Source organism: Manis pentadactyla, chromosome 7 (assembly GCF_030020395.1).
Source record: "Manis pentadactyla isolate mManPen7 chromosome 7, mManPen7.hap1, whole genome shotgun sequence".
NCBI classification, from domain to species: Eukaryota; Metazoa; Chordata; class Mammalia; order Pholidota; family Manidae; genus Manis; species Manis pentadactyla.
Window position 1 is genome coordinate 114,769,123 of NC_080025.1, and position 14,559 is coordinate 114,783,681.

The 14,559-nt window shown below is 31.8% G+C and overlaps 1 protein-coding gene across 13 annotated transcripts in view; it reads left to right on the forward strand.

The window, feature by feature from the left end:
- FOXP2 (forkhead box P2) overlaps nucleotides 1-14,559 on the forward strand; it is a 585,514-nt gene that overhangs the window by 461,768 nt on the left and 109,187 nt on the right. For 9 of the 13 annotated variants that reach the window (XM_057504682.1, XM_057504685.1, XM_057504683.1 and 6 more), the window contains one exon: nucleotides 2,832-2,906. The exons of the other annotated variants lie outside the window; for them this stretch is intronic. In XM_057504682.1, coding sequence (XP_057360665.1) covers nucleotides 2,832-2,906 — 75 coding nt within the window. The remainder of the gene's footprint in view (nucleotides 1-2,831; nucleotides 2,907-14,559) is intronic. 13 annotated transcript variants of the gene reach the window in all.

Below are 14,559 nucleotides of genomic sequence, written 5' to 3' on the forward strand. Positions count from 1 at the left end.
GGGTTTTTCAAAGCAGTTTCTTCACCCAAGCCCTTTGGCAAGACATGATGACAGGCTAGTAGTAGTGCAAAGTTTATTCTCACATACTTTTAACTTCAGGAGTTATTAGTTGGGAGTTACTTGAAAGTCTCTGCCTTTCAAATGGTTTTGCTTTTTTTCCTAGTTTATTATTCTTCAATATAGTTTAGATTGTGGACTTTCTCTTTTAACAAACTTTGCTTTATAACTCTATTGCTTGCTCAATTCTTTCAAATGTTTAAACTGTATATGTTTTATAATTTTGTATGCAAGGGACAGGACAGAAAGATGTCTCTGTTAGCCTAAAGTATGGGGTAGTCCCTATCTCTTGTCCCTAAGGATAGACAAATAACAATATCATTTTAATGTGCTTTATTTCTATCTGTGGTAACAGGCATGACTTGACCTTGTCAGACAATGAGTGTTTTGGTTAATTGAAGTTTCTGGTTAATGAAAATATGTTGTCATGGATTTTGCAGAATCAAAAAATAATGAAAATTACTTTGCACCAATGAAAACAATATTTTTTTGATGATTCAGGAGGCCCTTCAGAATCTTAGTTTATGTCAAAGTTATTTCAGTGTTTATAGTTAAAATCTTATTTGGGAAATGTTTGAGAAACAATTAGAGAAGGTATATTTGGATTATACTTAGAACTACTGAAATTACGTTTCTGAGTCATTTGAGCAAAGAATCTAGAACATTCTTGTTTACCATGAAGCTTCAGGCTACTTTCTTTCCCAAAGCTCTAATCTGTAGAAGATAGGTGGTGAAAATCTTAATATGAAATCCTTCTTTTATTTTGACACCTGTATCCCTTAAAAGGTCATTACACCATTTTATTCCATAGCAGCTTTTGTGTATTTTTATCACTGTACTAGTACTTTGTGTGGACATTTCCTGTTTGTGTGTTCCTCAATTTCTGAGACTTCCTCCTCTCTGCATCCTCCCTTTTGGTTCTGTGATTGGAATGACAAATCCTCAGCATCCCAGCATGTTTTGTCTATGTTGGAGACACAAATTACAATATTTTACTTACTTTGGGTGCTCCTGAAAGAATTTAAGGAACTGTTGCTTATTTATGGATTATAGTTTTCAATATTAAATATGAATATTGTCTTGGCACCTTTGGAGTTCTTGTGATGCTCACTTATTTTTGGTTTTACATAGATGACTGCCAAACTGAGGATTTCTGTTAGTCTGATTCATTGCTGTGGTATGGAGTAGCATTTCATTTTTTTTAGGATACTTATGACCTTGTTAAATAGCAGTCCAAAAATCATGTGGCTTGTTTTGATTTTAACCAAAGTTACAGCTGCCTAGCTGTAAAGCAGTCAGTTTCTCTTATTATGAATAGTTCTTCAACTTGTACTGTTTTAAATTGCCTGCAATTAGCATATTTCAACCTTATTTTTAGGTTTAAATTGCAGTGTGAGAGTGTACTCTCCTCTTAGCTAATTAGTGCTATCAAGGAACAGTAGGTTACCTCATTAGTACCATGTGCATTTAATTAAAGAAGAGAAAATTGGAGTTAACCTCATAGTTAATATTTTCACAGAGTGCTACAATGCCAACACCTTCAATTGGAGTCACACCCCTGTGTATCTAATTATGCACTGGTGCCAAATAAGGTTAGCAAGTGTACTACAAGGCTGTTGACAAAATAATTTAGATGAAAATGTGTTTGTTGGATTCTGACAGTAAAAAAAAATAACTTGAACATCTTTTCCCTAGTCCTCATCTGCCAGTGTCAGGTATCATACTTCTTCACAGGAAACTGAAGGAAAGGAATATTTTGGAAGCAGTTTTTCCTGTTTGAATTAATGTTGCTCTTATCTTGAAGAAAATGGCATATAGTCGTGTGAAGCATATACAATCCATTTCTTAAACAGAGCCCCTGAACTTCAGAGATGTATTTGAAAAGAATTATTTATAAGATGTAATATTTACATGCATCAAACTACTACAAATACTCCCTGACACCCCTACCGCATCTCTCCTTGCTTTTTTTTCTTTTCTGATATAACTTCCCTTGTGTATTTTATGAATGGGGATCATCCTTTCATATCATAGATGAAGTCTGAGGATGTATTGTCACATGGTCTATTCAAATGCAGGTAATCCTTTTGCCCTTCAGACAAAATCTTTGAAATGTCTGATGCTACTTAGGTAAAAAAATGACATCCCATGTCATTTATCAATAAATAATCACTTTGCTTTTACAGATAAAAAATGCAAACTATATACTTGAGTGTATAGAGTAGTTTACAGTGTAAATGGTGCAATTTAACAGGTTTTAACAGAGATTATGGAGTTTGGCTCTGTAGTCTTAAATATATACTTAATGGAAGTATTTGTGTTATGGCCAAGGCATGGTTATAACTGACTACAAGTCAATAATTAGCTTTTTCAAAAAGAGAAAATGATAAAGTTGTAAGGACAAATACAAATCCCATACTCTAAAATCACATGACCATTTAAATCTATAGGATTATTCATTAACATTGGCCATAATTTTAGCTTAGAAATGGGAAGTGAGATTCCTTCAGTCAAGGTCACAGTAGATAATCAATGAATTTTTTGGTTAGTGGTTAATTCATTGTGTTCAAAACTTCAACTTCACATCTGTCAAATTACTCCTGTTTTAAAAATCTATACTATTATTAACTATGAAACAAAGATGGAGTAGTCAGTGTTAACATACAAAGATAATACAAAAAATATTTTTAAATGATATAATGTACATTATTAACATAAACCTTCAGATTGGACAAAAAAAAAAGCCAACTCCTGATTTTCTTTGTTTAATCTAGGAATTGCTTCCAGAAACAAAATTATGTGTCTGTGGCCACTCTTCTGGTGATGGGCATCCTCACAACACATTTGCAGTAAGTTTCACTGGGCAACTAGAAATTCGCCTACTAAGCACAAGGCCATAGACTCAATCCTATTAAGTAGATTATCTGTGATTTTCTACTAGCCATTCCTTTCCATTGACCCAGATAATCAAAAAGATGACTAATGTTAAGATCCAAATGTAATTAGTTGGTTTTCTGTTACTTCTTGTATTGTCATTTCAGTTATGTTTCATCAGATATACAGTTCACAGTTTCTGTGAATTGATGACATTAGAGTTTACCTTAAATATCTAAAGGCATATGGCTTTATCACTACATTTTTTTTGGACTTTTAGGAATATTTGATGAGATAGTTTTGATATGCAAAAAATAAATGGATAGAGATTATGGATAGATACAGTATACATATTTTAGGGAAAAGTTGTTATTCCATGTCTTCAAGTTACCATATAAATACGTCAAGGCCTTTTTTATATATTCTGTCACTAGAGTGCAATTTGTCTTTTTAGACTATAATATTCAATGAACATTGCTTTCATGACCCATTTCACATACCAGTTAGTCTTGGAAATGAATAGCAATCTTGAAGTGACCATTGAAGAATTTTTAAATAAAGAAAGTTCACGTTTCTATTTAAAGTGGATACTACTGCTAATCTTAAGGAATCTCTAAATATGTCACAAATTCTCATATGTAGAATTTTTGCTTGTACCCTTAAGAATTGATGTACTTATTTTGTTTCCTTAGACTAGAGTATTCCAAAATTGATTCACCACAAAATTTATTTTTTTACTACTATATACATATTTCCTAGTTTATAATTGATAGAACACAACACCATTAAGACTCTACAAAAAAATAATCATTGTCTTCTGAATGAAAAAGAAATATATAATTTCATGTATTGATTTAATACATGAAAATATGAATGAAGAAGAAATATCTAATTTCATATATTGATTTTTCTTCATAAAAATAGTGTCAAATTAATCTGGAATGATATTCTTCATGGAAAATACATAAGCATGAAACATTTTTTAAATGATAGGTGCCAGACAAAAATAGAAATGGAAACAACAATAATGTACTATTTTATAGAAATAAGGAATGCAGAGGGTTGGTAATAAATTTTGTACATAAATACAGGTTCCATAATTATCTGAAATGAACTAGTTGGAAGTTTAATTAATTTGAATCCTAAAGTGTTTTCCTCTCTTGAGCTTTCTTTGCAATAGTAATATTTGAAAAAAACAACAAAAATTAAAAAGTAATGGTAAGTTTTGCTGAAATGATTTACATTTATGTGAAAGACTAAAATAATTCTATATACTCTGTATATTTTATAGATACATTTAAGTTAACCTTCAAAAATTATACTTAGAAGATTCATCCAAAAAATATGTTTTTTCATAGAAAAATAGTGTATTAAAAATGGAAAAGGCTGTATTCCTAATTGGTAGCACTTTTCCAAAAATAATCCCAATGGAAAAATTATTTTCATTATTAGAGTGAAGAGTAAACTGGTTTAGCTACTAATAGTGTTTGTTCTTTACCTTAAATTACTTCTGCCATTAAAATAAATCATATTCTCTTCTATTGTAAAAACAAATCTACAGCATCAGATCTTACATTTTCACTGACGTAACTTCAGAGCGAAAAAGAACCAGAGGATTCATCAGCAGCCATTTTAATTTCTCTTGCCATCACCAGTGCTTTCCAAAGATATCCCAAACTGTTCATGGCTGCCTTGAGTGCTATGTTGAATGGAAGCCTGAGGTTGTTATTTGAGCCTGAGCCTGCCATTAGTCTCTCAGACTAGGAAGAGTACAGGATGAATCGGTGAGGTCTGCTGGGGAGGTGCACAGAGCAAGTGTTTGCTGTCCCTGCCATACACCAAACTTAATGCCGCAAATTAGCCACTCAGTAACTTAGCAAATGATGCTCCTTTGCTTCACAACAGAAGGGAAACATTGAACATTATTGTTGGTGCTTATTTTCCTTTAGTGACTACATTAGATATAAACTTCCTGCAAGGTAAACTGGTGACATAATGTGATTTAAAATGAAGATGAAACTAAAACAAATATTATTATCTATTATTCATTGTTGACAATTTCAACTCAGTGGGCATAGCTCTCTCTTAGTATTTATTAAATTTTGTAAGTATCAATATGCCAGGGTGGTACTCAACCGATTTCTGGACGACCATGAGATTACTGGTTGGTTAAAAAGCAGAAAGGTGTAGAAAGTATGGAAAGGGGCATCTAAAGCCAGCGAGGTTCCTTTATAATCTAAATAACTGACATTTGTAATAAATTGTGAATTATTGTAATCTCATATTTTTAAGAGATCTTACATAATGCCCTATCAATGGATCGGTTTAATACCACACATATTACTTCCATGGTTGATCAGCCTTCACACAAAAATAACGCCAAAATTTTCCATGTGTTCTAAATTGGTAGATTACATTAATTTTACTCCCTTCTTCATTTAAAAAATAAAAATCTTGTAAATTTATTAACAAGCCCAAAGTAAAGTGCCATAAATTTCCAGGGGGAGAAAAAAAGCATTTATAATTACAAAAAGTAGGTTAAAGCTCAATTACCTTAAATAAATAAATAATGTTACATGTTTAATATTAAACAGATGTCAAAGCTCTCCCTCATACTGTCCTCTCCCAGGTCATTCTATTAAGTTCTTAACAAAAATGGAATAAGAATATATTTCAGAGGAGTATTTTCAGTGTTTTGGTACAAAAGTAGACATCAGACATTAGGTGTCATCTAAGTAGGTGCCTCCTTACTATGTTGTTGAACAGTATTGATGCTGCTATGTACCCACTAATAGATTATATTTATTGTTTGTCTACTAATTCATCGCAATACTGAGTAATTGTTCTTATTTATATCATTTCTACCTGAAAATTGTCATCTTTAATTCTGTCTACCAGTTGTATTTAAAAGGAATGTTTGGTTTCCATGGGTTACATAGTTTAATATTCTACTAGTAGTATTATTATAACTTTGAATTTTATAGGAGAAAGCATTAAGTTTGGCTTTAAAGAACAAGAGTGTCACAGTAAGAGAGCTTCATTGTGAGAGGTTACTTTTTAATACTTGCATTTCCCACTCAGTTTTTTCAAATCATGTATATTTAACTCTAATTTGGAAAATCTTCACTTCTTACAAACTTTAGTAATAACACAGGTGCCTTTCTTTTTGCCTCATATATCAAATAGCTTTACAATGGCTCTGTCAAGACCCTAAATTTCACATTCTTTGGTTTCCCTACTACACAATTGTAACCTAAGTTCACTCCTCAATAACTAGACCTTGTTGACACCTCATCTGCCTGAATGGCCTCATTAACGCCTACCTGCAGATTATCTTATTGTTAGTCTTGCCTACAGGTTTTTACACCTAAGTGAATACTATTTTACATAGGACTCTGCCTGTTAGCTCTCGCTGCTACGGCAATTATGTTGAATGCTTAGCATCTTTGTCTTTTGGCTCTTGTATTCAAAACCTTTAGCACTGGGTCAAATGAATATTTTGATGAACAAACTTTGTTGGACCTACAAACTAAAAATGAGGCTTGGCTGGCCTTGGTAGAATTAAATTGCATCAACCACGTTGGATCTTTCCTTCTACAGACCTTTAATCTGTTATGATTCCCTCCTGTTTGTTTCTTTTTTATGGCAATTGTGGATTCAAAGAAATAAAAAGAAGGGGAAAGTGACAATTTTAAAGAATCTCTTATTTTCTGTTCCAAATTCATCTCTCTTCTTAGACTTTATATAAATTCTACCCAGCACCAAATAATCTATCCTATGAGCTCTGGAATCAGCTTTTTAAATTGAATATTGGACAAATTATTTGACCTTTTTATAAACTCATGTGCTCAGTTTGTAAAATTAGGATAATAATAGTATCTATCTCATAAGGTGGTAATTAGGACAAAATTTGATAAGCCTGAAAAGTATTAGCATGATGAATAATGCTTAGAAAGTATGCAGTCAATGGTAAGTCAGTATCTATAGTAGCATCAATATACTCTTGCTTGGACTGAAGAGGCAATTCTGTTTGATGTAAATTTAAATATATATTTGGTAATAACACTACTAAGTAAGAAGCATTGGTCATTATACCTTGGGTCATGACTAAGACGGATGGAAATGTTCCTTAAATAAAGTCTTTATATTCATTAATTTAACACTGACTTATTTACTCACAAAAATCAGTGTTATCGAAATGTTTTCTGATTTGTTAAGTTGAAGATAACTAAGTGGAAAAGAAACAACCTGGTTTCACCAGCCTTAAAGAATGTCTTCTTGCAGCCAAGGAAATCCATAGCTAAAGAATGTTAAGAAAACTGATTGTCCCCTCAGTTGTCTGTAACCAGCTAAAGCACATGAAAATATGAAGTTAGGAAATACATGTAGCAATGCCGGATTATCACCAATGTTTTTGTCCTTTCTCTAGTATAAATATATTGGCAGAAATTTTTAAAAGTTAAAGATACATTACTATTTATTAATAGTATTGATAATTTTGATAATTTTAACTAACTTGCTGGAGACAGTTAGCCAGGGATAATATGGAAACGTTTTTGGAGAGTCCTTCCTATAAAACCTATATTGCAAGATTTAACTCTTTAATGTGAGGGTAAAGTTGTATTAGTATAACTTTGAATTTCTTATGAAACATGCAAATTAAAGTTGTTTATTCATTATGTTCATTTTGAGAAGTGTTTATTTACTATTATGATATTATTGGCGCTATACCAGATTCTTTGGCATGAAATAAACCTCAAGATAATCAAATATTTCAAACATTTATGTTACAGCTGATTCTGTTAATGCCATAAAGCTATAATATTGTGACCATGTTTAGGGCTACTGACCAGATTCTTCATCAGAAATAGAATAAAGGTTTCTGTTTTTAAAGCCTTGGCTGACATTTATATGCAACTTCTTGATTAATCTTTTCCTTTGTTAGTATAATTCAAGCTATTAATAATTATCTTTCCATACCTCACTAAACTGGGATGCAGCTCCCTGAGCTCAGTTCATTCTAGACACCTCCCCTGAGTGATTGCCTCTCACCTTCTTATTGCAATATTTGAGATTGCTATGAATTCTCTTGATATTGGTTCCAAGAAGGACCAGTAGCAGAGCTTTTTCAATGGAGATTCCTCTTTGAAATTTATAATGAATAATTTACTCCCCTTGATGATTCACCAGAGCATTTCAGGGGCTGATGAAAGGATTATTTACTTAGTTATCTGTTTTTGTTGTTGTTAATATATTTTTCATCAAATAAATTGATACACACATTGGAATATGTATGTAGAAATAATGTGAATTTATGGTGCCCACTCAGACTGTATTTTTCCTTTCACATCTTAAAGTCATTTGTAATAAGCAGTTAGTGATAGTCTCTACAAATAAGAAATTTAATCTGCACTAACTACAGAGTTCACTATATACTTCTTGCATATTTCTAAACACCACTAATAAAATGTGTATTCCATACTTATTATTTGTACTGCTGTTCCTTTTATATTTCTATATCACTTTATTTTAATATAATAATAAGCAAAAGACACAAGAACCAATTCATCCTAGTGTATAAACCTTCATAGCTCATGAGTGTGCACATACACACAAATACACCTAAACATACATATCTAAATGATGAATTATGTAAAAGAATATGCATATGTATTATTGAGTTCTATCAATAAAAACTTCATTTTTCTCAGTAAAAGCAGCTCATTTTTCTCTTTGAAATTTTTACACTTATAATTTAATTAGGCAAGTGAGTTACTTGCTATGCACAGGCTTAACAATTTATATAGTGAAATTTTTATTACTGCTACCATTCATGCAGCAATATATTTATTTCTAAAATACTTCTCAATGATCAGATTTTTTGTATAATTTCAACATATAAGATGTCATGTGAAGCAACACATGATTCCCATTGGCATTAAAACTTAAACCTGGAAATGCATGATGTACTTTAAATCTTCTTCCAGTGAATTCAGATAACTTACTATTTATCAGAGTTCTGTCATTATATAATCATATAATGCACCATACAACTTAGATGAAATTGCACTTGTTTACTTCCAATTAATCATATTCCTTATCATAATGTAATAAATTTGGTGCAAATAGATTCATACTACTGGTCAGATAGACAACAGATTCTTATACAAAGTTAAGAATTTCTAGATGGCACTTTTGTCATATTTAACATAAAGAAGAACATGAAATGCTAAGTTTCTTGCAACCATGTTCCTAAGCTCTTTTCTTTGAGGTCATGATTCCCACTGCCATAGATCTTCCATCTGTTCTCTTTTAGGAGAGATATTGTGAGATATTTTGTAATATTGGCAGAAGTAATCTACCTTTCAAATTTAAAGTTCTACCATCACATTCCAGAATATATAAGTTGTATATTTACTATTTTAAGAATAATAATTTAATATCTAAATTAATTTTAATTTTAATTTAGAATTATGTATGTTAAAATTTTGGCTTAAATCAGACAATATAGAATGACAGTAAGATAACTTAAGACTTCTTACATTAAGTACTCTTAAATAAGAGTATCTTAAAAGATATTCACTGAATAGTAGGCGTCAAGTAAATATCTCAGATAAATTCTGAGCATAATTAAGCATAATTCAGAAGTTCACCTGTGTTTATATAGTTTTAGTGGGAGAAAGTGTTGACAGAAGAGTGTTTATCAAAATTTGATGAACAAGCTTAAGGTTTAAGGATTTAATATTTCTAAAGTATCATATATGCACACAATGAATACTCTTCTGATGCATAATTAATACAAAATTAAAATAAAGAAATAAAATAATATGAATAACAAGTGTGCTGTTGTCTTATCCCTATTTCTCCCTAAATCCTTTTGCACATAGTTGCATATCTTTTATACTCTCTGAAAGCTAGAAAATACACTTTTTTTTTGCATGCTTGCCCTTCCCTCTTTATATATTACCTGAGTAGTCACTCTGCTGTGTTAGATCTGTACCCTGCTACTGGACTGCCAAAATAAAGAGAAGGGAATGTGTACCCAATATGCGTTTCTAGCCTGTACAGACAGATATAATATCACAGCTAAGAGAAGCCTTGTGGTTCATCTACTGAAACTTCTTTATTTTACAGTTGAGAAAACAGTGATAAAGAATCTAAGTGACTAATATGCATTACTCAGTTGAATTCAAGAGGGAGCTATTGATGATCTGGTAGGCTTTAGTCTTGAGCCATGGTTCATATGTATTTATTTTGGCAGGCTGTGTATCTTAATTTTAATTCTATTTATCTGTCAAATAAGGAAATCATTCAGTTTTTTCCAGATGTCGCTGATCACATTTACCTTTGAAAAGATTTCAAAAACCAGGTAGATTCCATGATAACTTTTGAAATTATCATACATTTTACTTAGCTACTTGTGTTTTGTTAAGGACACTTTTAAGGTCAATTAGATCTATGAGATAGTTTTATTTATAAGTTGAAATTTAGAAAATAAAAATTCAAGGGTCTCCAGTGATTCCCCCAAGGAACATTTTAAAGTGAACCGTGAAATCTGATACTGTTAACTTAGTTACTTGCATTCTTTTATTAGCATTTGAGCTAGAATAAAATACTTATTTTTCAAAGGTATACAGGAAATTCCAAATTTATATCCTAATGTTTAATGGAGTAAACTTCTTGGTTACAAACTCTTAATCCTTTAAAATAATTTTCCCTTTATTTAGACTACATACCTAACTAGGATCAGTTGATCTAAAGAGACAACCAAACAGATTTCCCCAGATTCTCAGGTTGTCTGTGTCCTATGCATCAGATAATATATCTTAACAATTGAGAATAATTAATTGTTCAATAGGTCTTTCATGCCATCCTAATCTTAAAATACAAAGATAAAGGGGCGAGGCAATACTGTAAGTCTAATATTGAAATATCAAACATATAAAGCATCAGACTGGATGCTCGAATTGATCAGATGAAAATGCTAAGTCAGCAACATACAACTTTGATCATGTAAAACATATTCATAGCACTTGTTGTAAATTAACTACTTAAAGCTATGGAAATGAATACAGAATTTAGAATTCTGTTTGGAAATTGTGGTTCTGGAAAAACCCTACGAAGTATCTGGAACAATCAATTCCACCATTGTTTATTAGAAGATACTGTTCTTCTTAAATTGCTGTCATCATAAGATAAATAATTGCTCCTGTTCCTCTTTCTTATAACTGCACACAGTCTTTAATGGCTGCCCAGTGTCTGCTGGGTAGTTTTACAAACCTTAGCCTTGCAGTCATGTGCCTCTGCCAAACTGTGATTTTCCTTTCCCAACCTTATCTCCTATTATTTCATAAACAGGAATGTTGTGTCTGACTGATTTATCTACTTTCTGTTCCCAAATATGCAATATTCCATTTTTTTCTATTATTTTCCTTGTGTTTTTATCATTTTGTAGTATATCCTCCTTTTTCATTTTCTGCTTATCAAATTCTACTGTATACAACCTCAGTTCAATTACAATCTCCCTTGAATACTTTTTTCACCAATTTAGTCTGAATTTATTAATCCCTCTTTTGATCTTGTAATGTTTATACTTAGGCAATCCACATTTTGGAATTATACTTCGCCCCCTTACACTCAGTTCCATTTAGTACTTATACACTGAATATGTATTATGTATACTTCCAATGATACAAAAGTTTTCAGTAAAATAATGACTGATTACCTATATTTGAGCAATGTAGACTATGAAGATGGGAAATATATGATTTAGAACTTAAATATTAGTGCAAACTGTAAAGAGAGATTTAATCAGAGTATTGAGGAATTAAGGGCAGGTAGATGGGAGAGGTTTATTTGAGGTGAAGTTTAGAAAAAAAAGAAAACTCCAAAAGTAGAGAAGTTCATCACATTAGAAGTATAGAGAGTATTCCAGGCATTGGGAACAGACGAAGAAAAGATAGAAGAGAAGAGAAAAGGATAGGTGGTTTTCATGTAGAGTATAGTGGATTATATCTGGGGAATAAGAAAACTTTATGGGAAAGCTTGTATTCTTTAAATATATAGACCAAAGCCAAAATTTGAAGTACTGAATGACTTTTTTTTATTCTATAAGACTTTGAGGAAAGAAGTGGTTATAACCAGACTGTCTTACTTAAAGATATCTTGGATATCAGTAGGAAAAAGTGATTGGAACTAGAAAAATATTGGAGTTTATGTGTCTGTGTTAAAGCATGTTGTCAAAAATAAAAAGATCATCTTAATTAGGGGAAGGATAAGATAAGGAAATAAAAAGACAGATTTAAGGGAGAATATAACACTTTGATTTTAAAAGGCATGTTGACAATTAGAGAAACAAAACAAGAAATAATAGAGATCCCTGGAATTTTGTGCCTGGATATTTGTATTTAGTTAATTGTGAACCAGGTGATATCTAGAACACAGAAAAAATAGTAGGTTTGATGGTAGGAAGTTGGAAGTGATAAAAGTGTTGTTTGAGAAATATGTTTGCATTGCCAGTGGGATATCCATGTTCAGCAGGCAGTTGGCAGTGAGTTAGAAATGATGTATTTTTGCATGCCAAAGGCAGGCTAGTGTCCTTATTTTGAAGGAGCTTATAAAGAGGAAGACAACCATAGAGAAGTTCCAAGACAAGACACTGAATAGTGGGAAAAAAAAGAACCAGTAAAGAAAGTGTATCTATAAGAGAGTAGAGAACCAAGAGCCAGCAGTCAAAGGGCAATAGAAGAGATTTTTTTTCTTTCTTTCTAAGCTTAGAGATTTTTGAAACCATTATCACTGACTAAAGGGTGGTGTTAACATCTCATTATGGGATGAGACATGAAGAAAATCGTTAGATTTGGGGAGACTGTTTTCAGCAGAATATAGTTTATGTCAGTATCTTGAATGGTAACTAAGAGAGTATATGTAGAGATGACAAGTAGTATACACTAGTCCTGTGGGAAAAATGCTGATTAAAAGGGAAATGACAGAATGGGGGCCTAAGAGAGAGAATAACTGAAGAAAGGTCTTGCAGAGAGATTGCAGTAGAAATGAAAAGATTAAAAATGCAAGAAGGAAAAAAATAGAATGGAAACTATGTCTGAAAAATGATGGCAGGGAGCATGCTGGCATTAAGGGCACAGAAGGATATAGTTCATCTTAAGGGGAATGGAAACCCACTTTTCATCTGAGTTGGATGGAAATATAAAGATGAGTAAACTCATAGCTAGGTTATTACCTCTCTTAGGTTATTTGTTTAATCAGTTTAAGCCTTGTGACTACTATTGTATCCCTCTCCCCCAGTATCATGACATCTAAATTTGAACTTTATATCACCTTTTAAGGATTCCTGTTTCTAGGATAAACAGTATGAAGGGAAGAGTACATTCATCATTGTTATGATAGCTTTACTACTTTATGATATTACTTTCCAAAATAATATCTACTCATTGAAGTTAAAGCTTAGCAGCTATTTTCTCCTAAGAGACTCTAATAACATAGCCACAATGTGAGCATTCACTCCTTTCCCTCAGAAATTTAACATGGGTTAATAAAAAGCTGAAGAATTATTTTATGAAACATTTAGATAACATTAAGATCTTGAACTTTTTAAGTAATTGGTTAATTTTTAGTGATTAATAAAATAAAGCTTTCAACTTTTTGAAAAAAACCTTTTAGTGAAACAGAACATGTAACCAGAATGAAATATATGCAGAAATATTATGATAGTCTCTTTCTCACTGTATTGACAGTTTTAAATTTTAAGAGCAACCTAGTAAATCAACCACTGAAATTGCCCTGTGACATACATTTACCTGCTTAGTTCTGCAATTAGTACCATGCAATATGAATACAAAGATACAGCAGGATAACACCTCCCTAAACTAAAAAAGCTTTCTGTTGTAAATCAGAAGTAAAGCATAAGGAAAACTGTAAATACATTCATACATACATATAAATGCATATAAAAGACAAAATAGGGACCTTGGTTTTGTTGTCTGTTTATAACAGCTAGTATTTCTGCTTCACAAAGTGGACCTTAAATAGAATTTCAGGCATTGCTTCTAAAAGATTGAAAGTATATTCTCTCTCAACAGTTTTGTGACTTCTGAGTGAGTTCTCCTTTACATCATTACTGAAAATAATTGTTTAACTTGCTGACCAAAAATCCTTTTCTTTTTTTTAGTTTTCAGTTCCCTGCTAAGCAAATTTGTTGAAGCTCTCCAAACCGTATTGAATTGTTTTTCTGTTTTGCCCTTTACTGGGATTTTGGTGGAAGTATAAAGTATGTGAGATTTTATGAAGCAAAATCAGAAGTGGTCACTTTGGCAGAAGCCCACTATTTAAGGTATAACAATGCTTTGCAGTAAATTTTATTATACCTGTGTAGACCTATTTTTTTCTCTTGAGGAAACTGAGCATAGCTGAGAAGTAAAATAACTTGTTGAGGGTCATGTTTTAGTAAGTGATTAAGCTGAAATCAAAATTCAAGTCTGACTCAAAGATCTCTCCTTTACATTACACTACTGGTAGCATTTTTCTGGGTTTTGAATTACTCCACTACAAACATCATTTAAAAGAAAGCTTTTCTTCCATCCCCCAACATTAAAAGAATACCTGAATATT